Source organism: Myodes glareolus, chromosome 8 (genome assembly GCF_982192425.1).
Source record: "Myodes glareolus chromosome 8, mMyoGla1.1, whole genome shotgun sequence".
NCBI lineage: Eukaryota > Metazoa > Chordata > Mammalia > Rodentia > Cricetidae > Myodes > Myodes glareolus.
The window spans coordinates 62,057,896-62,084,564 of NC_142033.1; the positions used below are offsets into that span (position 1 = coordinate 62,057,896).

The following is a 26,669-nucleotide window of genomic DNA, read 5'->3' on the forward strand; positions in this document are numbered from 1 at the left end:
TAGTAGAAGATGTGTGCTAGCCTCGGTAGAGGAAACAGTACTCAGAATTCTAATGAACTCTGAAGAAATAAATACATTCCACAACACTTTTTTTTTAGCCATAGTTTTGAAATTTCAAACGACATTAAGGGAGGGGCCCTGGAGATTTTTTTTATTTTCAAATTAAAAAATGAAATTCCCCATGGATAGAAGCTATGTTTTTGTTTGTTTTAAGACAAGTGTTTCAAATGGCTAAGAATAACATTAATAGGTTCTGTGTAAATGCTTAGAACATTTCACAAGTGTTTAATGTTTATTGCCCAACAGTGTTATAGAAACATTACCACTCCTATAACAGCCTCAACACAGAGTATCGGATGGGAAAAGTCTTCAGTGAGTCGTTTTTAATATCAAGGACTAGGAATTCAGCAGTGAATTTGAGCATAGAGCATGGTGTGATTTTCTGCAGAATGACAACATCTTTTCCATGGCCCTGCTGCTCCAGAACATATCCGCAGTGTCACTGCAGTTAGTCCTGGCCTGGTGGCCATAAGAAAGGCTGCACCTCTAGAGGCCTCCTAGACTGAGGGGCAGATCTCGGAGTCAGACCAGCGAACAGTCCTGCCCTTGATCGCACTCAAGGACCTGCAGCGGTCACCTCATTAATTAAGCCCACAGTTGTTTTTGAAGGAATCTTTTCATGCACGTTTGATCAGTGCTCTGAGGATGAGACTGAAGAGAATATATTTGAGAATGGAGTGTCTGAAGTTTGTAACTTGTAATTCAAATTCACCTTTGTAAGAAGAACTTCCCACTGTGTTCCAACACTGCCCTCAGCAAAGGCCCACTGTCTCCATGTCTGCAGTGTCTGCTCTGGAAGGAACCAGACTTTAACTCGCCTACCTTCATAGGCTGAGGTTTTTTTATACTATGAGCCAGCATGGATTGGCAGTTCATGGACTCATTGAGAACACATTTCACTTGGCGCTCAGGATTGGAGATGTCATTATTTAGAGGGGAAATAGAAAACATCAGCTTGTGCTCCAAAAGCAGATACTATTTTTGTGAGGCTTTCTTCCCATTGTTTTGAGTATGTATATGAATCTACACAGTGAAATACATTGTAAAGTATATTCTTAGCTGTGGGCAAGTTCCAGACAGCCATGAATACACAGAGAAAATCCTGTCTCAAAAAACAGCAAACAAACAAACAATTGATGATGGACAGTGATATCCTGCACAGGGCTAGGCTCACACTCCACTCATCTCTCTAATTCTTTCCGTTCGTAAGGAATTTAGAAGAGTGCTCTTTAGGAGAAAATGTGATGCCACAGTGGCAAGGACTGTCCTCTTCCCACATCTCCAAACTGAGGGACTCTCCTCTTGCTTTTTCTTTGCATTTTGTACTCTCACATTTGTGAATATTTGCCCTCACTCAGCTAAAATGGTTTTAAATTGCAGTCACATGCCCTCCTCTGTCTTAGTCATGAGATCTTTTACCAGCTCCAGTGGTCCAGTTATAGGGCCTACACAGTATAAGAGGGATATTACTCATCCACTGGGCTTAAGGCATAGACTTGCATTGTGAAAGGAAGGTCTTTAGACTTCTGCTCCTGCTGCATACCATGCAGGATACTAACACAAAACCTGCTGAGCTGAGGAGGAGTTTTATTCTTCCCATCTTTACTGTCTTGCTAGCTCCTCATGGCCCTGAAGGCTTTCTTTCTCCCTACCCCCTAGGCCTGGCCTAACATAAACACATGAGGAGACAGGCATTGCTCTTCTTAGTGTTTTGTGTTCTTGTGTAGACATACCCAAGACTCTTCAGACAGAAAGGGTTTCTCAAGAGCAGGAGAGTCATAAGTAAGGACTGCTGCTCAGTCTTTAGTACTCCTCTGCATACCTGAAAACCAGCCCTGCACACCAACAGTAGCATCTGGGTGACTCATGAAGGGGGAGGACCTAAAACTGTAGTCTTCCACATGGCTTAGATTAGCATTCTGCTCTCATTGTTGTTCACGATTCTAGACTGTTGAAAACAACTGTATGTTCAGATTAAGAAATCTGGCTTATAGATAAGATATTTATTTCTTAGATTTTGTCAGAAATTAATAAAATACAGGCTTTTGCTTAAATACGTATGCATATGTTGACTGAGACTACCATAACCAAGTATTGTACATTGTACAGTTTAAGCAACAGGAATGCAGTAGGGGGAAGCCTGACATGTAAGAGGCAACAGAGTTTCTTCTTGGTTTGTGGACAGGCTCCTTTTCCAAAGGTCCTCCTCTGGTCATTCCTATGGGTGTCCATAAGAGCACCAGTCTGGGCTGGAGAGCTAGCTAAGCCATTGAAGGCAAGGCTCACAGCTGCCATCTCCAGGGTAGCAGTCATGTTGGATCACGACCTAGCCTAATAACCTTTTCACCTAAATCACCTCTTTAAAGACCCCATGTCCTGGAAGTTAGAGCTTTCTCATGAGTTTTGAGAAACTTCTGCTTGTAGCAGGGTGAATTTGGATAGTACATACAGGCAGGGCAGTTTATTGCCTCCAGTTATGCAGGGTACTGTAGTGAGAGCATATCCATCAGACATGTTTGTATGTCAGGCGTACAGGTAGTCACCACGTTTGAGCAGCGGAGTTTAATAAACTAGGTCCAGTTACTTCAAGCTAAGAAAGACTTTACTTCCTTTTAGGAAGTATCCTGCTAAATTTAGTGGGGGTGGGAGTATAAATCCATAAGAAACGGGATGGGTTAAAAATAATAATTATTTCTGCAGTTAATCAGAATAGGGCTTTCCAAGTATAGCAGCTATCCATGCTTGCAAAAGTATATTAAACTTAGTAACCAGTTTACAAAAACTGTTCAAATTAAAACTACCTCTATCTTTCTGATGAACAGGACATAGAAGAATAAGGTTAAAGGTAGTAAGCTCATCTGAAAGACTTTACTTAGTTTCTCTAATGTTTTAAGGAGTACTAGAAAGTCTTGTCATTGAGTCCAAGCAACTCTCTTTTGAGTAGTTAGTTGGCTTCTGTGAATGGTAAACTGAAAACTCTGTCAAGAGTAATGAGAGCCTAACATTGTGCTGTTTCTTAAACCAAGTAATCGGGAATTAATTTCTCGTAAGTTTAGAAATCCTGAATGTTTGAATTTTGGTCTACAACTATTTAAAGAATATTTCTCTTTTTTTCCCTTCTCTCCTTTGTCAACGTAGCTCATGTTTTTTGGAATCTTCCTGTGCCTCGATGCCTTTCTGTATGTGTTCACCCTGCTTCCTTTAAGAGTCTTCCTGGCGCTCTTCAGGCTCTTCACTCTGCCTTGCTATGGCCTGCGGTAAGTTTAGATCTTTGGCTGTTTTTAGTGTCTAAACAATTAATTTGCTTTATAATTTGTAGGGTTCTTAGAACAAAGATGATTCATGTAGTTTCAATCACAGGTCTTTAAACACTGCTTATCTGTTCAATTTATATTAGATAATGTTACACATTTTATATATGCATTGTTTTCCAGAGAGATTTTGGGCCAAACCTTTGCTTAGCCAGTAAACTGATACTGATGTGGAAGGCTGTGTGGGCGAGTAGGAGAGAAACAGGACTAAAAGTAGAAACTGACTGGCCATGTTCTTAACCCACCTGTTTGTGGATTATGAGGTCTTCTGGGCCTCATCTATGAAAGATCCAGGTTCTAGGCTGGGCAGGTGGATATCTGAGTCCCCTAAGTAGCCCTCACCGCAGGCTTCTTCCTCTAGTTCCCTTGAAAATCACTGTTGGTGACCTGTGAATCCTTCATCACAAACTTCCAGCTCACGGCAGTAGAGAGCTATAAAGGCACCATTCTGATAGGAAGACAAGTCAGCCCAAACCTTGGATGGCGTGCCTGCTTCCCCTAAGCTTGTCTCTCAGCTGTCAGAAGAGGACATTGAGAGCTCAGTACCAGTTCACAGAAACCTGGAGATATAAAAAGCATGCCAGCAGGGTGCCTGCCTACAGCACCCAGAAATAAATACCAGTTCCTTTCACTTCCGCTCTACCAATCAGAAAGGTGGGGTGTTAAGCCTATGTGGAGTTGTGTGCTTTTGTTCTTCAGGGGAGTAGGAAGTCTGGTTTTCGAGTTTCCTTCTAGACAGCCATGTCGGCATGCCTCCGCTCCATGTCCAGCACAGTTGAGTTACAACTCTAACAAGGGTCACTTTTGTAATTTTTTTTTAAAAAAAACATTTTTTTCTGTTTGAAATTTTAAAATGATAAAATGAATAGTAATTTGTGAAACTCCATTTAATTATGGTGAATATTTGATGGAACATAACGTTTGGAATTATGGTTTTACCACCAAAGTTGAATTAAAAAAATTACTAGTACGTATTCAAAATTGTAAATTTTTTAAAAAGACTAAAGGCACAAAGGCGTTTCTTTGGAGGTAGAAAATGAGCCTATACTTAATAATACTAGTAAATACAGTCCTCTTAAAGGGGCCTCAGTACATTTGAGGATGAAGAAGTGCTTCTAATGTAAATAGAAATAAAATAATGATCAGGTTGTAGAAGAAATAAAAATTACTCTTAGCAAAATTGCAGAGAATAAAACAATTGTAAGAGTTCAGCTTACATCAGTGTAATAGAAGTTAGTATTTTGTATCTGTAATCTTTCTCAGCTTCCAGAATGATATGAATTATGCCACACGTTTTATTAGTCATAAGTTAACCAGATGGGGAGAGGAGCTTAGGATCTATCATGTATTTCTTTTGACTTTAAGGAGAGTTTTCCAGAGGCATGATGATGTCATTATCATTAGTAAGCATTTAGGGACCTCTGCGGCCAGGTCCTTTACTTCTCACAGCCTCACCTTTATGTGCTGCTTTCTGTATTGAGAGCTTGCTGGGTCTTGGCATTTTAGCTCCCTTTTCACAAGCCAAAAGAAGAAAATCAATAAAATGCTACCAGTTGTAAATCTTCATGTGTGGCTGCATAAAGAGGGAGATACAGGAATGTTAGATTAATCCAATGCAGCAACCTGACATAAATTAACTAAGGTCTTGCAGGGGTTTCCCATGTGCGTTGTGAGTGAGATCACTTCTTCGTTATTCCTTTATCAGCAGTGTTTAATAGGTTCATGTTCTATCCGTGGCATGCTCTGATCAGCTGTTGGCATTCTTGGGTGAAACAACCTAGAGACTCTTTCTTCTGGATTGGTTCATCCCTTTCTATGTGGGTAGCGTGTGGGTGACATACGCTGCCTGATGATGGCATGTCAGGTTCTCAAGATTCTCTTGAGGGTCAAATTCATCATCTTATTTGAAGATACTTATTCTTGAGGCATCTAATACTGTTGTATGCTCAAAATCATTTCTGTGTTTCTCTGGTAGTTGGGGAAGCAGAACATGTAAGTAGCATCTAGCATAGTCTTTCTATTCCGGATATTAAGAGGTATTGCAGAAAATAGGAATCTTAAGTCATCTACTCCAGTTTGCTTCAGGTAAATAATTGATGCTTCCTGTAGTTGACCCTTTTATAATAGTGTAAGGGTTTTTTTTATTTTGTTTTATTTTTTTAGCACATAACAATGATTGCTTTAACAGATTAGTTTGAAGCATTTTTCTGTCAAAATTAACTTTAGTCACATTTGAGTAGTGCCTTCTATTTCCATGGTTTTGTAACTAAGAGGACTGTAGGGGGCAGCCTAGTATAAACAATTTGTAATACTCTGTCTGCAGTGTAGGTTAACTGAAGAGTTACATTTCATGCTGTCACTCATATTTAAATAATAATTGAAACCCAAGAATACAGTTAAAATTGTATTGAAGAATTTCAACCACCTTGAAGCATCTATATGAGCAGACAAGATTACAGAAAATACGAAGTATTGCTTTAATGCCTTACTTAGTACCTTCAATATTGTTTAAGTTAAGCAATGTGTGTTTAGAATAATGTGAGCCACAGTTTATTTTCTCTGAACAGTGAAAACAAAGTCTGTAGATTGTTTGAAGCATGGAAATATATTAGACTGTGAAAAGTGACTCTCAACAAAACTACTGCTAACATTATGCTTACAGCCTTTCGGGTATTTCTGGAAGACCGAAATACATTTGATTTTTACAGAATTATTCTTAAATAGCCAAATTCTTCTATCTTATAGCTTCCCTTTCAATGTTCTCTACTTCTGTTAAAGATTATTTGATTGTTTTGCCTATCGCTGTTTCATGCTCCGTCTTTTTCAGCAAAGTGCTCTCTCCTCCAGTCTGACTCGAACCTGCAAAGCTGACTGTGCTTTTCCCAGCTGCTCTCATCCTCACCTCTTCTGTTTCAAAAAAAATTTATTCAATAAAAATCTTCCTAGTCTCTTTGTTATTTTTTTTTCTAAAAATAGAAGAAAAGTGTGCTTGTTAATTAAGCCCAACATGGAAACAGTAAACTGTAGCGGGGCAGAGACTCGGCAGCAGCAGAGTTGCCCTTTGTCATCCATCGTTGTTCTGAGTGAGCCTTTCCTCCTCTGCCTGAAGGTCTCTCTGGTCAACATCTGTGAAAGGCTTTTTAAAGCGAGCAATGGCCCTGACCCAGAGTGTCTGCTTTGAGCCTGTTCTTAGATCTTCTGCTATCTTGATGTGGTTTTGGCTTTGGTTTGAGGTTTGGGTTTTTGTTGCCATTGATAACAATGGACTGAACAGAGACATTGCCTTAGCCAAGAGTGAGAGGCAGCAAGATTTTGTAGCCTATTCAGTAACTCAGCTTCATTTTGACTTCCTGGTCAGCAAACCATATTGACAAGTCTCAACCAGCTAAAATTGTGTTTGTTGGGGGATGTTGTCAGGATATAATTGTGAGTCTACACTGGGGTGTGCTGCTGGTAAAGGATGCTTCACTGCTCCTGCAGAAAGCGGATACCACTCTCAGGAATCTTAGAAAGACTTGGCTGCATCTGTTTCTGATGAATTAACAGTCTTAGCCCCTGCTCCCCAATGTTTAATGAGAGAGAGAGGGAGAGAGAGCGATGCATCTAGGATCATGAGAAGCAGGTTCTTTCCTTTCCTAGATAGGATAAGATAGTTCATTTTACAGAAGATTTTGATACTGAAGACATAGGAACAGAATTGGGTTATGATAATTATATGAGTTATCGGGGTGTTTCAAATATCATCTCTCTAAATTTAACATATTCCAAGTTTGTGAAATATGTTAAAAATACCAATTATATGGGTAATTTAAGTAGTGAATCATTGTGAATACTGTCTCTTCCTAAAATTGCCATTATTTTGTGCTTTAGAATTCTGTCACACTTAGTTAAATGTTGAATGAGATTGCAGAGGAAAATGGTAAGATCTCGGCCCAGAGTCTACAGCTTTTAGTAAGAAAGCCCTGCTGAACATTACAGTGCTAAGTGCTAGATTTAAGAATGCGGGGGTGTTTTTCTTCTATAATTAGAGTAAATAAAATTCAGACAAACAGATTTTCTGGTCCCTTGTCTTGGTTTTAGACATGACTCTTACTGAAGGCTTCACTGGCTTTTTTTTTCCTTCTTGTTTTAGGAAAGGAGAGTATCTTTTCTTTCGAGTGCTGACCCCATAGGAGAGTTCTCAATTCACAAAAGAACTATGGATTTCAAGTTCTTGAGTTTCTTCACCTGTTGGCTTTCTTCCATGTGCCTTAACCTCATTCAATATAGTTATGCTCACATTAGCACTTTATGTGCAGTATAAATAGGCTTTCTCTTACCATACAAAATTAAGCCTTTGAATCTGGCCTGAATAACTAATGCCACCACAAGAGCATGTATGGAGAGCTCTTAGTATCTTTGTTGGGGAAACAAGTACGTCCATTATTTCTTCTTGCCAGGCTGATGGTGTGCTGCACCAGTGGACAGCATTCTACTGTTACATAGAAAGCCCTCATAGCATCAGGTTTTGTTGCCCCGTGTTCCTCAGCATGACGCTCTAAGTAGCGTAGCAACATTACAACCTTCTCTCTTTCTTTCTCTCTTGTAAATCAGACCGAAGGGAGGAGCACTTTCACTTCCTTTATAGGATGGAGTGTGGTGGCACAGGGACTCCTTGTGGTGAGTAAACCCTGATTTTTCCTTCTATACTCTTGGCCAAATTGACCTCCATACAAAAGCAAGAGCGCCAGCATAGGCCACATAACCACTAGAGGATGGAAGCACGGAGGAACTGGATTCCCTGTCCTTTACTCGCATCCTCACTTGGTCTTAAGCTTTATCCAGTTTATCCCACAATGTTTGACCCCACTATCACCCCTGACAATCACCTGTGAAGTAATCTCTAATGACTTGTTTGGGTCTTTGTGGTAGCAAACACCCCAATCCTTGCCCCAGGACACAACCCAGCTGCTTGTTCCTAGAAGCACTTTTTACTGTTATTCCAAACACAAACAGCTTCATAAATCAGCCACTTCATTCTAATATAACTAATTTAAGGTAGAAGAAAAGCTGTTAGCCATCAGGTGTAAACTGCTAAGAGATTATTTAGTTACTGTGTGTCAGTCAAACTTGAAAAACTGTTTAGTTTCCCAGGTCAGGAAAAGCATCTTGTTCTTAGTACTGTATTCTAGTCTACTTTAGGATTATAAAGGGACTTCTCTTAACAATGTGAACATGTGGAATACATAGGTTCTAAGTCTCAGCAGTACTTGTCCTTCTCCCCTCTTCAGTTGCACACGTGTTTTACAGGGAAATAAGTCATGCTGACACTTGGCGTGTGTCCATGGCTTGAAATTAACTGAGCAGCAGGGCTCTGGTGCCTCAGCTTGTGGTTGCCTCTTCCTTCTTGATCTTGCTAGTATCAGTTTCACTTTCCCGGTAGAGTATCAAGGGTGGGGCTGCCTCCCAGTGAGCATCGTTCTCCAAGTAATTCTACTTCCGTGGATCTATGAGACTTTAAACGGCTCAGAGATGTATAATGTATAGAGTAAAATGTATAACAAGAAACTGCCATTTGTAATAACTGCAAAGTATAGTAGAAGTATTTGTAGGAATTAAAAGGTGAAATTTAGGGATGCAGAGAATCTTTCAGTATGGGGTTTTTTTTTGAGACTGTATGGGTTTTTTAACTTGAATATCCTTTAAATTGTGGTAAATATCGTATTTTTATTTTAAGTTCTATTGAATATCTTATTTAGTTAAGCTTGTCATCCCATGGCTTGTAATCAAACCATAATCCTAAACTATATTAGATTAGTGTGGGTTTTTTTGGATTTTTTTTATTTTTTTATTTTGTCCAGCATGCTCTTGAGATTTCCAGCATTTGCGAAAGGAGCTGACCACAGCTGCTCTTCAACAGCCATTGGAACTACAATCTCAGCCTGAAAGGTTGTTCAGGTGTCCGTTCCAGGTTGATTGGCAGCATTATAGATAAGCTTCTTACGGCGTTGATAATGCTAACTGGTAGTCATCTAAAAATATCCTGGCAGAGAGGAGCAAATGCTGTGTTTGGTTCAAGTTACTTTAATCAGATAAACTCATTTGTGAGGTTAGATCTCAGAGAAGTGTGGTGCATGCAGGTATCTTGTAAGATGCCACTTGAGAAGTGAGTTTGTTGTTTTCTCTTTGCTACTTTCCTTTTTTATTAACAGCAGGTGTGGAAGAAGAGCCTCGTTTACAGGGCTGTGAATCATGTTTTGTGCTGTATTTGAATAGTAGTCCTTAATTTTGACCTCTAGTCACCATAGCAGCCAGTTAAGATGTTATTAGTCGAAGAGTTCACCAGAGCAGACAGTGACAGACAGCTGAGGAACCAGAGTAGTGTATATTGTCCTGTTTTTTTTTATAGTGTGTTTTAGAAATTAATAAAATGAGACGTATGCTTGTGTCTTAATGCAGTAACTTTTCCAAATGATAAATTTTATAACATTAAGTTTGCTGACAAGTACAAAACAGTAAATTGCTGACTTGTATCAGTTTGGAGGTTCAGTTTTTAAAATTATTTATTTATTTTGTATGCAGTGTTCTGCCTGTATATATGACTGCAGGTCAGAAGAGAATACCAGATCTCATAGATGGTTGTGAGCTACCATGTGGTTGCTTGGAATTGAATTCAGGACCTTTGGAAGATGAGGCAGTGCTCTTAACCTCGGAGCCATCTCTTCCAGCCCCTAGAGGTTCATTTTTAAAGTGTTGAAAGTCAGTGGTTGTTAGAGCCATACCTGCATTGATGCCTCTCAGTGTCTTTCCTGGATGTTAGTGGGACAACAAGCACCCTAGCCCAGGAATGCAGACTGTTCAGCATGTCTCCTCCTGATATTTGAACTTGAAATGTATTTGCTTTTGACAGAAGAATCCCTGCCCCCCAGTCCTAGCCTCGTGTGGAGTGGGGCATGAAATCTCTGGTATTATCACTTAGCCCTTGGTAGAGAGTGTGCTCTAAATTGGGTGTGTGGGAAGTGGAAGATAAAATGTACCTTGCTTTCCATGAGAGTGAGCCAGGGATTTCTGTGGGAGGGAGGGGAACAGCACTGGAGAAAGGAAAGTCGGGATAGAAGTAATGATGGTGACTGTGCTGGCTGCACTTCCGCCCAGAGCTCTAACTTGAGCTGCAAAGACCAGTCAGAATTCGACATCTGTTGGAGGACATGTGATCTGACTAAGGAAGCCAGGCTTGTCTCCATATAGGGTCACTAGAATGTCTTCCCATCTACTTATAACCCTTACTGAATGTGTCCTTTTCATACCTGCAGTGTCCCTTATTGTTTGCAAACTTGCTGATAACCCATGGAACTGCAGTCCTATGACAGCTGCTTTCAGAGCTGCAGTGCAGCCTAGTGGTAGGAACAGTTTAAAAGACTTACACGTTCTTTTGGAAAAGTCCTGCTCATTTGAGCTGCTGGGAAGGAGCTGAACAGAACAGATAGCCAAGAAACTCCCAAGAGGTAGGTGTGCAGCTCAGAGGTCATGAGTTCCACCCACACCGTCTTGAAGTGGCAACTGTTGGTAAAGATGAAGAGGCCACAGCTCCTAAAGAATGCACTGTAGGTAAAAGCTGCCAAAACAGAAGTCTGAACATTGATCCAGAGAAATAAGCTCGCAGCAGACTCAAACAGACTCATTCTTGTCATGAAAATGTTAGGTCCAGTAAAAGGGAATTCTAAATTTCTTTTCTGTTTGTTTCTCCATCTTATTGTTTTCTTCTATAACTTAGGTTTAGTTTTTATGATCTGGTCTCAGAAGGAAGAATCGACTCATTTAATTGTGAAAAAATTCAAGTCATGTCACAAAGAACTAACTTCTGCAGTAAAAGATTGTCCTACAAGCCTGTACCAAAAAACGAGAGAAAAAGAAGAAAAGAAGATATGAGGAAAGAATTCATTAGAAATTTAGATAAATCTTAAAAATTTAAATGAGTCATTCAGAGCAAGACCTAGTAGCATAGGCCTATAATTCAAGCTATTTGGGAGGCCAGGGCAGAAAGATTGCAAGTTCAAAGCCTTCCAAGATACCTTAATGATACTTGGCTCAAAATATTTTTTAAGATTATTTTAAATGGTGGTATGGTTCAGTGGTAGAGTACTTGACTTGCATGAGCAAGGCTCAGGAGTAGAGCTTCACCTCGTACCAGCTCTACTCCTGAAGTAACATTGAAACTATACTGGGTTTTGGTGTTCACAATGCAACTGGCAGGAATCCAGGAGTTGACCACGTGTTGTTTTGGAGCTTATAGACCACAGGCTTCTCAATACATTGCTAGCAGAAGTGTAAATTGATGCAACCCGATAGAGGCCACATTAGTTGTTTCTACCAAAATATCAAGTGAATGTAACTTTACACCTAGAACTTTAGAATTTATAATACAGATACATTTTTACTTATGAGACATGTCTATTGTGCTAGCTTGTAGTGAGAAAAGAGTAGAAATTTGTCAAGAATGAGCTGGAAAAATTATGTGTTCTGGGAGGACCTACATTACTTTACCATAAAGATGTGAGATCCTTTGAACCACTATGAAGAATGTAGAGCTGGACATGGTTGTAATTCCAGCACTCACCTCAGACTCTCTATGTGGCCCGCTAAATAGAGTGGACAAGGTGCAGAGTGGTGTGCGTAGCGCACCCACTGAGCTGGGCAGGCTGGTCCAGTGGCCGGGACTACAGGGAGCTTTGCCATCCCCGGAAAGCTGCTGTCTTAAAGCACGAGCAGCAGCCGGTGCCTGCCCACTCTCTTCAGTTCTGATCTACTTCTAGGATAACGTCTTTATACTGTGCACACAACAGAAAGTGTCCTGTTACAGTCTTCTGGGTGGCTGTCCTTGTGAAAAAATTTTATAGCGTCAGCCTGATTTTCACTGTGACTTTGGTATGCCGTTGTATGTCCAGTAAAGATGACTTGCTTTGAGAACACATAGAGTAAAACTCCTATTTCCATTACTTGTATGTTTCAGGGACAGACGTTTGCTTCAACCTGCGCAGGTGTGTGACATTTTGAAGGGTGTCATCTTGATAATGTGCTATTTTATGATGCACTATGTTGACTACTCCATGATGTACCACCTGATAAGAGGGCAGTCTGTCATCAAGCTCTACATCATCTACAACATGCTGGAGGTGAGGCCGCTTGCTGCCTGCGCACTGGCCGCAGTCTAGCAGTGTAGAGGGAGTGGGGAGAAGAGCTTGCTGTAGCTTCTGGCAAAGGGGCTTCATCACCTGAGGGTCTTGGGAGCTAAGCTTTTATGGAGGTGACGCCTGATACACTGGTCCTGGATCAGTGAAGGGAGCAGCTCCTCAAAGACAGGTGTTTCCTCCAGGTAAAGGCAAGATTCCCACTGCACAGTTCTGAGAACGCATGCTGTCACACTGCACATTCATTGGAAACCCCCTTGCCTAGTGGGGTTTTTGTTGTTGTCTTTTGTTACAAGTAACTTTAAGTGACTGTTAATTATGAGCTTGGTATACTAAATGTAAATTGCTTTGAACTTTTTAGTTTAAGTTTCTCAATTTTTTTAAGTTTTTATTTTTTTTTGTTTTGTGTTTGCTTTTTGTTTGTTTGGTTTTGTTTTTTACAAATGGCTAATTTGACAAGGCCAATTCTGAGTCCCCCCCGTGTATTGAGTACTTGGCTGAGCCAGGAGTATGTAGAGGAAATGATAAGCTTTGCTCTTTTTCAGCTTTCCATCCAGAACTGTAAAACTCAGGTTTCTAATGATGGATTTTCAACTGATTGCTGGCAAAGTACTTAAATGAGCAGTTAAAAAACTTTCCCACAATTTCTCTCTGCAGGTAGCTGACCGTCTGTTCTCCTCGTTTGGACAAGATATCTTAGATGCTCTCTACTGGACAGCCACAGAGCCTAAAGAAAGAAAAAGAGCACACATCGGAGTTATCCCTCACTTTTTCATGGCTGTTCTCTATGTCTGTATCCTTTTTGACTTAGTGGACATTTCAGCCACCAGCGTGATTCTACCCTATTTTATTTCTTTACCTATCCCTGCTTGAAATGGTGTGTATGTGAAGATTAAAATGAAATCCCTGATTCCTTTTGAAAAATTGGTTGTAATATCCATTGTAAATTAGTTTAAGGCCTTCTGCATGCCCAACTGCTTTTTCCTGTGATTGGTTGATTATGGGAGATGTCTCTCTATAGCTGTGTGACTCTTATGCTTAACAGCTTTCTTTAAGTTTGTGATTTGCATGATATAATTATGGAGATTTTGTATGTGTCTGTGTGTGCATATTGTCTTTTCAAGTATTTCTTTTGGAAAACAAGTACTTTCCCATATTTGTGTGTGCCTGTACATGTGTGCATACTTGTACTTGTGTTTACCCTCACATAGATTCACATACACATGCATGTCTGTGAAACCTGTACTCACTCACAGGACTCTATCATATCTTTCCCCACTGTCAGTGACACTTTGAAGAAATTAATACTTGGGTACAAAATGGGACAAAGCTTGTTCCCATTTTAGTGGAACAAAGGTAAATTATTCCCATGTGCAATATGATATAATTCTGCATAACATGAAGAACAATCTAAGACATTTCTTACCATTTTAATCTTCTGTATCATTTGAGTAACCAATGAAAAGCTATTCAGCACTAACTCTGTGTTCACTTTTAAAACTTTGAATTATAATTCAGATTTATATCTCTTCATCTCTTCTCTCTTCGCTTACCATGATTTCTTCCATTTATTTAACACCGTTTTGAAGGTTTACTTCTTCTTAGGTACTATGCCAGGCACCAGGGGTTCAGTTTTATATAGTGAATTACAGGTTTCCTCTGCTTCTGTTTGTTTCACATGGAGAATATTTACTTTATCAAATCTATGCCAAATAGATAACAGGAAAATTGTGACATGATAAGAAAATATTAGTCAGATTTGATTTAGAAGATAAGATCATTTCTCCCATTTTTGATAGTGTGTTAATAATTCTGAAAACATGTTTTTTCCTTGACTTACTGTTAGTTCTACATGCAATTCTCATAATGGTTCAAGCAACGACACTCAATGTGGCTTTCAACTCACACAACAAGTCACTGCTTACTATCATGATGTCCAACAATGTAAGTGCAAAATTCTGCTTTCTATTGTTAGTTAGGAAGGGCGTTCACATGAGCACTGTGCACGAAACCAATTCTTTGCTTGCTCTTATCCTAAGAAGCTTTTTGTGGAGAGAGTTGATTTTACAACTGTTGAAGTGACAAAGACGGTATTTCTGTTGCTATTTCAGTTTGTTGAAATTAAAGGAAGTGTTTTCAAGAAGTTTGAAAAGAACAATCTCTTTCAGATGTCAAATAGTGGTAAGTAGTCAGATTCTGATTGTAGCTCTAATTAACATTTGTTGAAAGTGACTCATTACCATCAACGTTAAATAACATTTTAATGAAAATTAATTGTATTTTAAAATAATTTTTAAAGTTTTAAAAATTGTATTTTCTAAAACAGATCCGTATTTAGTGCGGTATTTTTCACCTAGTGGTGTTAACATCTGGATAAATATCAAATGAAGGAACTTTGACCTCTGTCCTCCTCCAAACAAGTTAATTCAAAATGTTTTGTTGCCATTAGTATAAGTGCTACATCTTAAAGTTTCTGAAATAAAATATGGGAGACTATATCCACAAGTATAGGGGAATATTTTTAGAGACTGCGCAAATAAATTAGTAACCATCAGGACAATATAAAAGTTGAATTTCAAAATTTAAAATATATATGCTGATTAAAAATGAAAAGACAGGGACTGAAGAGATGGCTTAAAGCTTAAGAGCACTGGCTGCTCTTTCAGAGGACCTGTGTCTGTAACTCCAGTCCCAGAAGAGCCAACACCCGTTCTGGTCTCCCCAGGCACTGAAAGTACGTGGAGCACAGATGTACCCATACGCAAAACACCCAGGCACACAAAATGAAAATGAAGGAAAAGCATTTTTTTTTAAATGAAAAGGCATATCACATTTATGTTAAGAGAAAAAGGTTGAGGTTATGTATATCGGAAAAAGGACTTTATTATCCCTGAATATGTATTGCAAATTCTGCCAATTAATTATGAAAGAGTGATCTGATTTAGAGGAGCAAAAGACTTAGATTTTGAAAATGAAAATTTTCGAATGGCCAGTATGTTCTCACAAATGTTCCTAGCATTATTAGGGAAAATATCACTGGGAAAATACAAAGGAAAATCAAATGAGACGTTACCACATGGCCACGAGAATGCTCTTGTAGGCTGCCAGTGCCCTATCGTGGCAAGACAGGCACTAACTGGCTCTCGTGCCTTGATGGTGAGTGTGAGTGTAAACATTGCAACAACTCTGGAAAGCTTTGGAACAACTTCCGCCTCAGTGTCCACACTCCCTGTAATTCAGCACTGGGAGTTAGTTTGGCAACTCTACTCTTAAGAGTAGCCCCAAAATGGAAATGACCCAGGATCAACCAAACCATAAATAAATGGTCGTTCATACAAACCGTGTAATACTACTCAGCAAGTAATGGAAATGAAGGCTGGAAATAGCCTGGTTGCTAAAGTGCTTTGCCACCCTGACCTGAGAGCACTTATAACTCTGGGTGAGGGGCATACGCTTTTAATCTTAGCCTTGGGGAAGAAGACAGGTGGATCCCTGAGGCTCCTGGCAGCCAACCTGACCTACTCAGTGACCCTCAGCACAGTGAAAGTCCCTTTCGAAAGAGGCGTATAGATCCTTAGCAAAACCACCTCTGGCCTCCATAAACTATACAAACTTCAGCACATTCACATAATGCCAAACAAATTAAATAAAAATAAAGGAAAAATGAATTACTGATATAGCCTACTATGTACACCTCTAGCATTGTGTTCATCAACAAACACCAGCCTCAAAAAGTGTGATTTAATTTTATTTTTCTGAGGTCTGCAATCAGACAGAATTAATTTATGATGACAGAAATGAGAGTGGTTACTTGTTGGGGATGGGACATGACTGGAGGAAGGGTCAAAGGAACTTTCTTGATGGTAGAACTCTTCCGTTTCTAGTTAAAGGGGCACCAGACGTTACCAACCTATGTACTCAAGATCTGTGCATTTCATTGTATGGAAATTAATGACAAAAATAAAGATGGATGAATAAATTAAAGCAAACAGCTTAGAATTGTAAATTTGAAAACTTTTCAAAGAATAAAAGAACAAATGAGAAATTAGTAAGGTCTAGACAGTTCTGTGGGGCTGTCCATGATGGGTCTTTAGACAGTTCTGTGGGCCTTTCAATGATGGGTCTGAAAGCTCTGAGCCACAGTGGCATTTATAGATTTTACTTCACTAGGAAAACCCCTTTTTAAAGCTTTGAGATATGTTTTAGCAGAGCTCAGTTTATGTAAATAAAGCCTTTACTTCAAGATGCATGTAAAACATTAAAATATAAAAAAGTAGAAAGTACCAGAATAAAACTTCTTTTTAATATTCCAGGGTTTCATTTCATACTTAGGTTGATAGATTTTTGAAGTAAAAATTTAATTTTTATTTTGTCAACTTTTCTTACTATTTAAAATTGACATTTTTCATATTACAAACTAGTATTTACCCATCAAAAATGGTTGATTTTTATTCATTTTTTCATATTTTGGATCACTGTCTTCTAAACTGTTTTTCTCAAGAGTACCTGAACAGAGTTTTTTCCTCTCCCATCAGTGCCCTTCCAGCTGACATGGCTGTGAGTGTTGTATGTTGTAGCTTCTATGTGCAAGAGTTGGATACAAGCTTAAATACTGCTATCATTCTGGCTCCATTATCTCAGCAACCCAGTTTTCTTGCTTCAAATGATATGTGCTCAGTTTCCTTCCAGATAATTGGGTTAAGAACCAAGTTTGTCTTATAGAGCCATTCTTAGTAGTACGGTTAAAATGAGTACATTTCTTTAACTTTGTGAATGAAAATTAGAAGTCAGCACACATACAGAGACAGATTTGTGAATAGCTATATAAAATTCCAGTTAAAGGTACATTAAGAAAAGCACCCCCACAAATTCAGATCCATTTCTAATGAAGCACAGAGAGTATGTTCTCCCCTTGGACTGACTTTGCTAGGCACTATGCTAGGACAGACTTTAAGGTGCAGCCCCTTTGAGACCACGTGAGAGCGTGTGCACGGATGTTGTGGAGCTACTCAGAACATGCACTTAAAAATCTCACATGCTTTTCCAGTTTTAGTATGCATTTCAAAGGGGGTGTATCTGTACTCCACACCTCAAAACTCATTGCTGTATCTACCATACAAATGGTATTGTGTAAGGATTTATAGACTGGTTTCACGGATAGCACAGCATTTGTGTCCACAAGGGGTTAAAGGCCCAGTTCAGACCCACAAATGAGAAGCTTGTCCACAAGGGGTTAAAGGCCCAGTTCAGACCCACAAATGAGAAGCTTGGCAGATCTGGAAAGGCAGGTACCGGCTCTGACTGGAAGAGTTCAAGAACTTAGGGAAGGCACAGACAGTAAAGGTAGCTCACCTGAGAGGATTTGCAGTGGAGGGAAAGTCCAGTCATGTTGTAGAGCTGCAGCAGTGGGAAATGGTGAGGCAAGGACAATCCTTAGAGGACACTGAGGTGACAATGAGATGCATGGTGCTGGCAGGCGGTGCCACAGTCAGGTGGTATGGAAGCTATGCTGTGTGAGTGAGAGTCCTAAGCACAGCTCCCAGGCACACAGAGACACACATATGGTTCACACTCACTGTCACACGTATTTATTTCTTGACTCCTAGAAGAAAGTAACAGCTGAAAAAAAAATAAATATATAAACTGTCTCTGGCAAGAATTCAATTCTTGGTTTTCACTGGATTCGTTCCAATTAATTGGCTAGTTATTAACTTAGGGCAAACACCTCTGTGAAACCTGCATAAACACACACACAAAAGAAATTCTCTGCATACCACCGAGCAGTGCTGCTACAATGCCAGCATTCTCTTAAGTAGGAAATTGCATACACATTCACTACCAGGTTAGATATTTCCTGGAAGCACACAAAGTCTTGTATTTTATTCTGTGATTCTATTTTCCTTCTATAAAATGAAAACACTTGTCATGTATTCCCAAAGACGGTTGGAGGCATTTTTTTTTAGAAAGTAATTTTATTAAATTATAAAAGTTTCCATTTCCGCCCCTCCTCCCAACACCCTCCCACTCCCCCCACTCCCTCTCCTCCTCCCTCTCCATCCCTAAGAGCAGTCAGGGTTTCCTGCCCTGTGGGAAGTTCAAGTTCCTCCCTCTTCCCTCCAGGTCCAGGAAGGTGAGTATCCGAACAGACTGGATCCCCAAAATCCACAGTATATGCAGAGGAAACAAGTCCCAGTGTCATTGTCAATGGCTTTTCAGAAAGAGTCCGGGCCAGCCACATTCAGAGAATCCGGCCACATTCAGAGAATCTGGTTGGATCACGTGCTCCTTCAGTCCCAGTCCAACTGGCCTTGGTGAACTCTCATTAGATCTGTCCCCTTGTATCAGTGGGTGATCGCATCCCTCGCAGTCCTTATTTACTTTTTCATTTTCTTCCTGGTTGGAGGCATTTAATGACCCAATTTGAACATTTTAATTTTTTAAAATTTCCATACTAGAAATATGTTGGGAAACGAAGTAATGATTTGCACAGATTGGGGATATGTGCACATGTGTGCACGTGTGTGTGTGCACGCGCGCACACACATTCAGCTGTGAGTCCTTTATGGCTGTAGGAAATTCTAAACAGAAGTCACATTTTGGTTAAACATGTAAAGACTTTCTTGTCACTGTTTCCTATGTAATGTTGTATCATAACAACTTTACACATTGTTCTTAAGTTGTATCAAATATTATTAAGAATGGGGATGACTTTGAGCATATGACAGAAGGTGATGTCCAGATAGATAATACTGTGTTTTGTTTGAGGGACTTGAACACTGTGAATTTTGGTATCTAAAAGGGAATTCCAGGAGTTCCAAAAAACACTTTATTTTGTAACAAATGTTTTAATAAAATTATTTTAATTATTTCCCTATTTAATATAGTTTAACACTTAATGTTCAATCTCTCCTTTTTTTTTAGATATTAAGGAACGATTCACAAATTATGTACTCTTGCTAATAGTGTGCTTAAGAAACATGGAACAGTTTTCTTGGAATCCAGGTAAGTGCCTCTTGAATCACATATGGTATCCTGTAAAGTTTACTTTTAAAATAAACCAAGGCTGGGTAGTAATGACACATGCCAGAGTGTGGTTACTCTGGTTCCCGTTAAGACTAGAGCCTTTGATCTTCCTTGCATTTATCATTTTTTAAATAGGGGTGAATTGTAGAAATAGAGTAAATCAGCAATTATGTTGCTTATATTCACTCCTGATCCTGGCTGACAAAAAGTTGTCAGAATTGCACAAATATTCACCTGTTTGGTTAGCAGCCAGGCACTGCTATGCCCCATCTGAGACCAGTGGCCCAGCCCTGTGCAGCTTAAAGTGCTAAGAAATGCACAGGACTCACAAGCTGATGGAGTAGAAGGTGATTGCAGTGCAAAACTTGCTCAGATAGCTCAGATCATTGTCAAGCTTTTTTTCTTCATGTACAGTTTGTTCTTAATTGAACAGGCAGTGTTTCATATTTCTTGTGTTGCTTCCAACATTATGGATGTCCTAAGCCTCTAAAAGAAGCCCTTGCTTTTTTACATGACCTATGCCCTGTTTTCAGGGACATTTAAGATTCAGGACCACATATAAAGTGATACTGAGTTTGGAAATACATTTCCAGAGGTTACCTTCTTACAGTTAGGTCAAGTCGTAGGTCTTAGCAAGTTCTAATCTGAATAGATTCAAAGGCCATTTGATTTACAGTGGGAAAGCCCCTCATGCAAAACACCGGACTCTGAGTTATCTACATGCTGTTATCTACATGCTTTCAAAAATGTGTGCTCACATGTCCTCACTCATGCATGGTGTACAAATGCTCACTTGCACACTCATGCAGTTAGAGAACAGCTTGTGACAGTCACTTTACTCCTTCCACAGGGGCAATTCTTGGGCATGAACTCAGTTCAGGCTTAGCAAATTCCTTTACCCACTGAGCCATTTCTCTGGTCCCTACCTAGATGCTTTTGGTGCATAGTGTTTACAAAATCATCACAGTTACCACAAAAGACAGTGTCTATGTGTGGCTGGCCCTGGGAGCCCAGATGGAATCATTCCCAAAGGAACAGAATTGTTATGTCAAAGGAAGGCCAGAGCCGTCTGACGACTGAATGTGTGAATTCCTATAATCATACTTTAAGTCTCCTTTATCTCCACTGTGCAGTGACAAACCAACACCATGCTTTGATGATTTTAGTTTTAGACTTTATGCTTTGATATTTCTGTTTTTTTTTAATTCCTTTTTCTTTGTGCCCAGGAATTTCCTTTTCTTTTATTCCTAATAATAAAAATACTGTTTTGTTATGGAAAGCGCATTGCTGCATATCAGTACTTCATTTAAATCTTATAGTAATGAAAAGCAAACATTCTGTTATTCTCATTTTGTAGATGAGGAAACTAGAATTTAGTTGCTTAGAAAAATTTGCCCAAGAACGTAACAGGAGATGGCAGCATTTGGTATTAAGAGTTCTAAGAGTCTCATAACTTCCGCAAGTTGCCAGACTCATAAGAACTGCCCTGTGTTGGCCATGTAGGCGGCCCTGCCCTCCAGGAGTCCATGCTGAGTTTCTGTAAGCCCCTGCTAGCATTTCCAAACATCTTTGCTTTATATCTCTTCAGTTATGGTTTGGGGCCTAGGAAGGATGCCTGTGGATGTGTTTATCAGTTATGTAGCACTGAATTGAGGTCTCTTACTATAAAAGTAAGCAGTTAAAGTAAGCGGATATGGTAAGTTTTGTCTATGTGGCTCTGAAATAAATGAACCAGATCTTTAAGTCACAGTGATCAAGGAGGAAAGGGCTTCACCACTTACCCTAGTCATCTCTCCAGTAGGAGGTTTCCTCCTAGGCCAGAGGTTCCGTGGACCCTGGCCTGCGCGTAAAGTGGTGCTAGGATAGTGCAAACTGCTAAACAAGCATTAATTATCCTTTGACTTGGTGTGACTCTGGAATGAAGGCTAGATTAAAGAATGCTAGTTCTCCACTAGTGATTGAAAATACTGCAGTGCTCCCTGGTGGAGGTTCCAGACTGCTGGGAGCTTGAGGTACAGGTTCTTTCTATGAAGAGGTCTAATTAACTGGTTCTTCCCTGCTTTATAGATCATCTTTGGGTCTTGTTTCCTGATGTCTGCATGGTGATCGCATCAGAAATTGCTGTGGATATTGTAAAGCACGCCTTTATCACCAAATTCAATGACATCACTGCAGATGTATGTATTTCTAGCAATTCCTAGTTAATATTCCCTTGACTCCATATTATCATAAAGGTGTAACCTATATTTTATTGTATTTATGAGTTATTAAAATCATATTGGATCTATTTTAAAATAGAAACACCAAAACTTTGATTAATTTGCAAAATATTTCCTATTTAAAATTTTATTTTTTTTCTCTGAATATAAACAGAGAAATATATACCTAACTCCTAGGAGACAAGCTGTACATTTTACTTCTGAACTCACTTGAGGAAGCTTTAAGGGATTTGCTTTATATTGTAATCATTTTCTCTAGGATCTGTAGAAATAGTTCTGTGCCTATAAATCACTGTCCAGATACATGAAGGTGGGAGTGTCATGGCACAGCCTCAGCCTTAGTTCCACATGGAGAATTGGCTCAACAGCTCTCTTGATTTTCTTGCGTTATATTTTTGACAGCCTATTTATTGTTTACCTCAAAACTGAATGGAGTATCAGTTGCAACATTCTATTTTTGCTTTCTAAATGCTTGAAGCATGTTTCTGTCCTTTCAGCAAAGCAGGAATTAAAAATGAATTCATAATTTTCTCTCTTGGCTTTTTCAATACAGGGTGGTTCTCTTTTCATAGGGTCATTTTCTCAATACCTGAAATTAAAATTAAAGGGTTGATTCATGCCATTTTTAATGAGAATATAGTTGTGATGCTCCCCAGTAGCTGCTACCATGACTCTGATAAGGTCCAGTCCGTTTCTGTCTCCCTCACTATAATAACTTTTGTTATTATTGTGGTTGAATACACGGTTATAAAACTTATTTTATAAAAACTTATTTTAAGAATTATTTTTTCAATATAGCACTGCTTCAAACAGCCACATCTCTGTAACTTCTAAACTCTGGGAATGATAGTCATTGGCTGCTGCTCCTCTTTGAAGCAAATCCTTTAAAAGCCTGTGAATGTAGGAGCTCAGGGCAGCTTAGACTATCTTCCTCAAGCTGTGGGTGTCAGACTGCTCATTAGCATCTTGCATCTGTCCCTGAGCAGTTAGGAAGCATTTTTATCTACAAAGTCTAAACCTATCCACTGTGTATATGTTCTAGACTACATCTTACTTTTTTTCTTATTTGCCTTCAGGTCTACAGTGAATATAGAGCCAGCCTTGCTTTTGACCTTGTTAGCAGCCGGCAGAAAAATGTAAGCATTTCATTAAAATGTTGTCTGAAATTAGCTCCTCAGTAGTTAAATGTACTACAGATAAAACACTTAAACTTGTCTTTTTCTAGACATTGAATAATTAATACAGCAATAACATTGACTACCGTATGTCTGAAACAGTGTAGCAATGATGTAATTTCTTATTTGACATGTGTGGTAATAGTTCAGGTTCCTCCTGCATCCTTCTGCTTAGTTACAGGGCAGGTGCCATGTTCTCTTCTGTTCACACTGCATCTGCTCAGAGTGCTTACTGATTAGCCCACTGACTCCTTTTCACCTTTCTCTGCAGGCATATACAGACTACAGTGACTCCGTAGCACGGAGGATGGGATTTATTCCTCTCCCGCTAGCTGTCTTAGTAAGTTCATGCTTTTATGTTTTCATGATGAGATGGCCATCATCATAAAACATCAGTATGTATTATCAGTAAGTTTGTTTCAACGGGTATTTGTATTTTAAAAAATTATAAGTAACTTGAAAGGGGAGTTTGTCTTAAATTCTAAAATCATTACTCCTTTGGATTTTGAGCTATCTAGCAGAAAAGTGACATCAAGGGACTGCTTATCCAAATAGTTTTCCTAACAATGAGGCTATTCTTTTTTTAATCCATTGAGTAAAGAATTTTCTTCTCTAATGGAGATATACCCAAAAGTGGGCACTTTGCTCTGGCTACTGGAACATGGAGGTGGCAGCACAACTCGTCCTGTTCCTAGAGGGCACTTTGATAGTGAAGTGCTAGATGCCATCCATCTAATGCTGGCAATTTATGCCTAGGAAAGAAATGCAGACTGCAGAGCGTGAGTGGTGAGCAGGTCTGAGCGTTGCAGTGTGGTTACACCTTCCGCACTACTGAATCCGGCATCAGAACATGAAAAGACCTGAAGGCATTTGTGTCCAGGTCAACTAACAAGAACCTGAAGTCATAGCAGCTGTATTTAGATTTTATCCAACGTTTTTAGATGGTGGGTGATGATAGGCTTAATGTTAAATTTCAACAACTTAATAGATAACCATATCCTAAACATTGTTATGGTTTTAATTGCTTATGATATAGTAAAACAAATTTCTTTTGCTTTTAGAAAAGGAACTCCTAAAATTTTGGAGAAACTCGGATTTCAAAGGTTATTTAGTGAAAGTTAAAGAAATTGAAAAACAATAGCATATCAAATTTTTCTACTTGTATTTCCTGGTATTAGAAAAATCACATATTCAGTCATGAGGGTAAATGTAGCTTGTGCAACTATTTTTTAATAAAAGAATTAGTTAAATAGTAGCAGCCCTTTCTCTGCTAGAGACTGTGGCACAGGTAAGGGTTCCATGGTGCTTTTCTCACAGTGAAACTTGATTGAACACATGACAGTCCAGTCTCATATCTCATTCCTGTTGTACTTTTTATTGCTAACATCTTAATTATATTTAAGGCATCACAATAGCATCTTAGATTACCGGGGGAGGCCAGTTGTCTCTGCTTCACTTCCATGTAGCCACTCCCAGGACCTGTACCTGTAATGTGTAAATGTTTTCTCTCAGCTGCTCCCACCACATTCATTCAACAGGCTCCAGGGATAATACTTCAGTTGCATAAGAAACTAAGTGTTAGCCATAACACTTAGCCAAGGAGACAGAGCTTCATGGCTTTTAAGTAATTGTGTGCTTAATTTCCTAAATAGTGTAAGTCTTCCTTTGCCCTATGTAACATGAAGGCCAGCTTGTTGGGGTATCTGTCCCGCCCAGTACCCCAAAACCGGCAAGCCCAAAGAAAAAATAGCACAGAGTCTACATTAGGTTATAAACTGATTGGCCCATTAGGTCAGGCTACTTATTAGCTCTTATAACTTATGTTACCCCATTATCCTTATCTATGTTAGCCACATGGGCTCAGTACCTTTCTCAGTGTGACAGCTTACATGTTGCCTCTTCGGTGTTCTGCTCAGGAGTTGCGGAGGGAGTTTCCTCCTCCCTAGCCTTATCCTAGTCTCATTGCCCCGCCTCTACTTCCTGTCTGGTTGACCCGCCTATACTTCCTGCCTGGCCAATCAGCGTTTTATTAAAATACATGATTGACAGAATACAGATAATTCTCCCGCACCAGCCCTATAGTCCCTACAAGTTACTGGGTGCTCTTAAAGAATTTGAACAACGGACAGGAAAAAAGCAGGAATGAGAAAAATGTCCAACCAGTATTTTCTCCTCCAACAAGCATTAGATGAGCTTCGACAGACAGACCTTATGGGTTGAGTTTCCCACAGCTCTGTTAGGTGTAAGCAAAAGCACGGTCAGTGAAGTAGGCCATGTGAGGCCCTGAGTGTCTGTGGCAGCTGCACTGCATGCTGGGTTTGCCTGTGTAAACCCATGCCACCACAGATGCCATAGGAGGCCTATTGCCAATGAATTGGGAAATCTAGACCCAAGCCCTTCGACCTAGATGCAAGTATACTCTAAAATATTAAAATAAGGAAGAAAAGGCAGTTTTAAAATATTAACTAATCACTCTATTGTTGTGTTTTTTTGTGTGTTTTGGTTTGTTTCTGGCTAGCTCATCAGAGTTGTAACAAGCTCAATTAAAGTGCAAGGAATCCTGTCGTATGCCTGTGTCATACTCTTCTATTTTGGGTAAGATTGACTATTCTTGAATATGTTTCAATTTTACAGAAAACTATGTATAACTGTAAGATGTAATAGAAGCTAATTGCATCCAAAAGTATTTTTTCTATTCTATGTACTTAAGATTAAATCTTTAACCAAAGTTTACAGTAAGGTCTTTTTGTTCACGATCTATATTCTACCCATACTTTATTTGGTGGGGGGTGGGAGAAAAGGGGCTTTCATTGTGTTAGTTTTTCCATATTCATAAACACCTTTGATTTTTCTGTGTGCTTGCCAAGCTTAATATTCAGCACACTGGACCTGTGCCCCATCAACCTGATAATGTCAACTGAACCTTTTGCCAATTTGTTGATCCCAACTAGCTTAACATTTCTGGTTGGGAAACACAAGCAGGAAGTAAACAATTTAATTTATAATAACCATAAATGTCAAATATTACTTTGCCATTGTTCAATTTTTCAAGAAGTGAACTAAAATAAAGAGCCCGCCTGAGTTCTAAGACTTTGCCCAAAAAGAAATCTGGGAAATCCACAGCTGAGCTGGCCTATGTGGGGTGCATGGGCATGAGTGTTGCAGAGTGCCTGCCGATGGGAGCGTGCAGCCCTGAGGACCTCCAGAGGAGAAGGTGGTGCGCAGATGAGCAGAGCAGGAAGTCTGATTTCAAAGGCACCTCCAGCCTCATGTTTGAGTGTTTTGGTGTGTGTGTGTGTGTGTGTGTGTGTGTGTGTGTGTGTGTGTGTGTATTCTGCTTTCTTCATATAATGCCTGGCTCATGGCAAGCCCCCACATACTGTTTGGAACATGACAGGTACCCAAGACTGTCCAACAGATCAGACATGGTCACTCCTGTGGGCTGCACATGAGATCCCTAACTCATTGCAAGTCATGAGTGCTTCCCAGCCCCTGTCTTAGCCCTCCTCCTCCAGAGCTGTGTCTGGGTGACTGCTGGCTGTGACACCAGGGTGTGACTGAGTGCTGTGGTTACAGGTGTGTACCATGGTTTATGCTGTGATGGACATTGAACTCAGGGCCTTGTGCGTGCTGAGTATATGCTCTGCTAACTGAACTACATCTCCACCCCACACCTTTTTATTGTTTTTGAGACAGGATCTCACTTAACCCAGG

General features: G+C 39.6%; 1 protein-coding gene across 1 annotated transcript in view; it reads left to right on the forward strand.

The window, feature by feature from the left end:
• Tapt1 (transmembrane anterior posterior transformation 1) overlaps window positions 1–26,669 on the forward strand; it is a 49,502-nt gene that overhangs the window by 16,104 nt on the left and 6,729 nt on the right. The window contains exons 3-12 of the mRNA XM_085691920.2: window positions 3,199–3,317; window positions 12,361–12,523; window positions 13,196–13,331; window positions 14,385–14,482; window positions 14,650–14,719; window positions 19,460–19,540; window positions 21,629–21,738; window positions 22,857–22,916; window positions 23,227–23,295; window positions 25,474–25,550. Of these exons, the coding sequence (XP_085548046.2) occupies window positions 3,199–3,317; window positions 12,361–12,523; window positions 13,196–13,331; window positions 14,385–14,482; window positions 14,650–14,719; window positions 19,460–19,540; window positions 21,629–21,738; window positions 22,857–22,916; window positions 23,227–23,295; window positions 25,474–25,550 (983 nt within the window). The remainder of the gene's footprint in view (window positions 1–3,198; window positions 3,318–12,360; window positions 12,524–13,195; window positions 13,332–14,384; window positions 14,483–14,649; window positions 14,720–19,459; window positions 19,541–21,628; window positions 21,739–22,856; window positions 22,917–23,226; window positions 23,296–25,473; window positions 25,551–26,669) is intronic.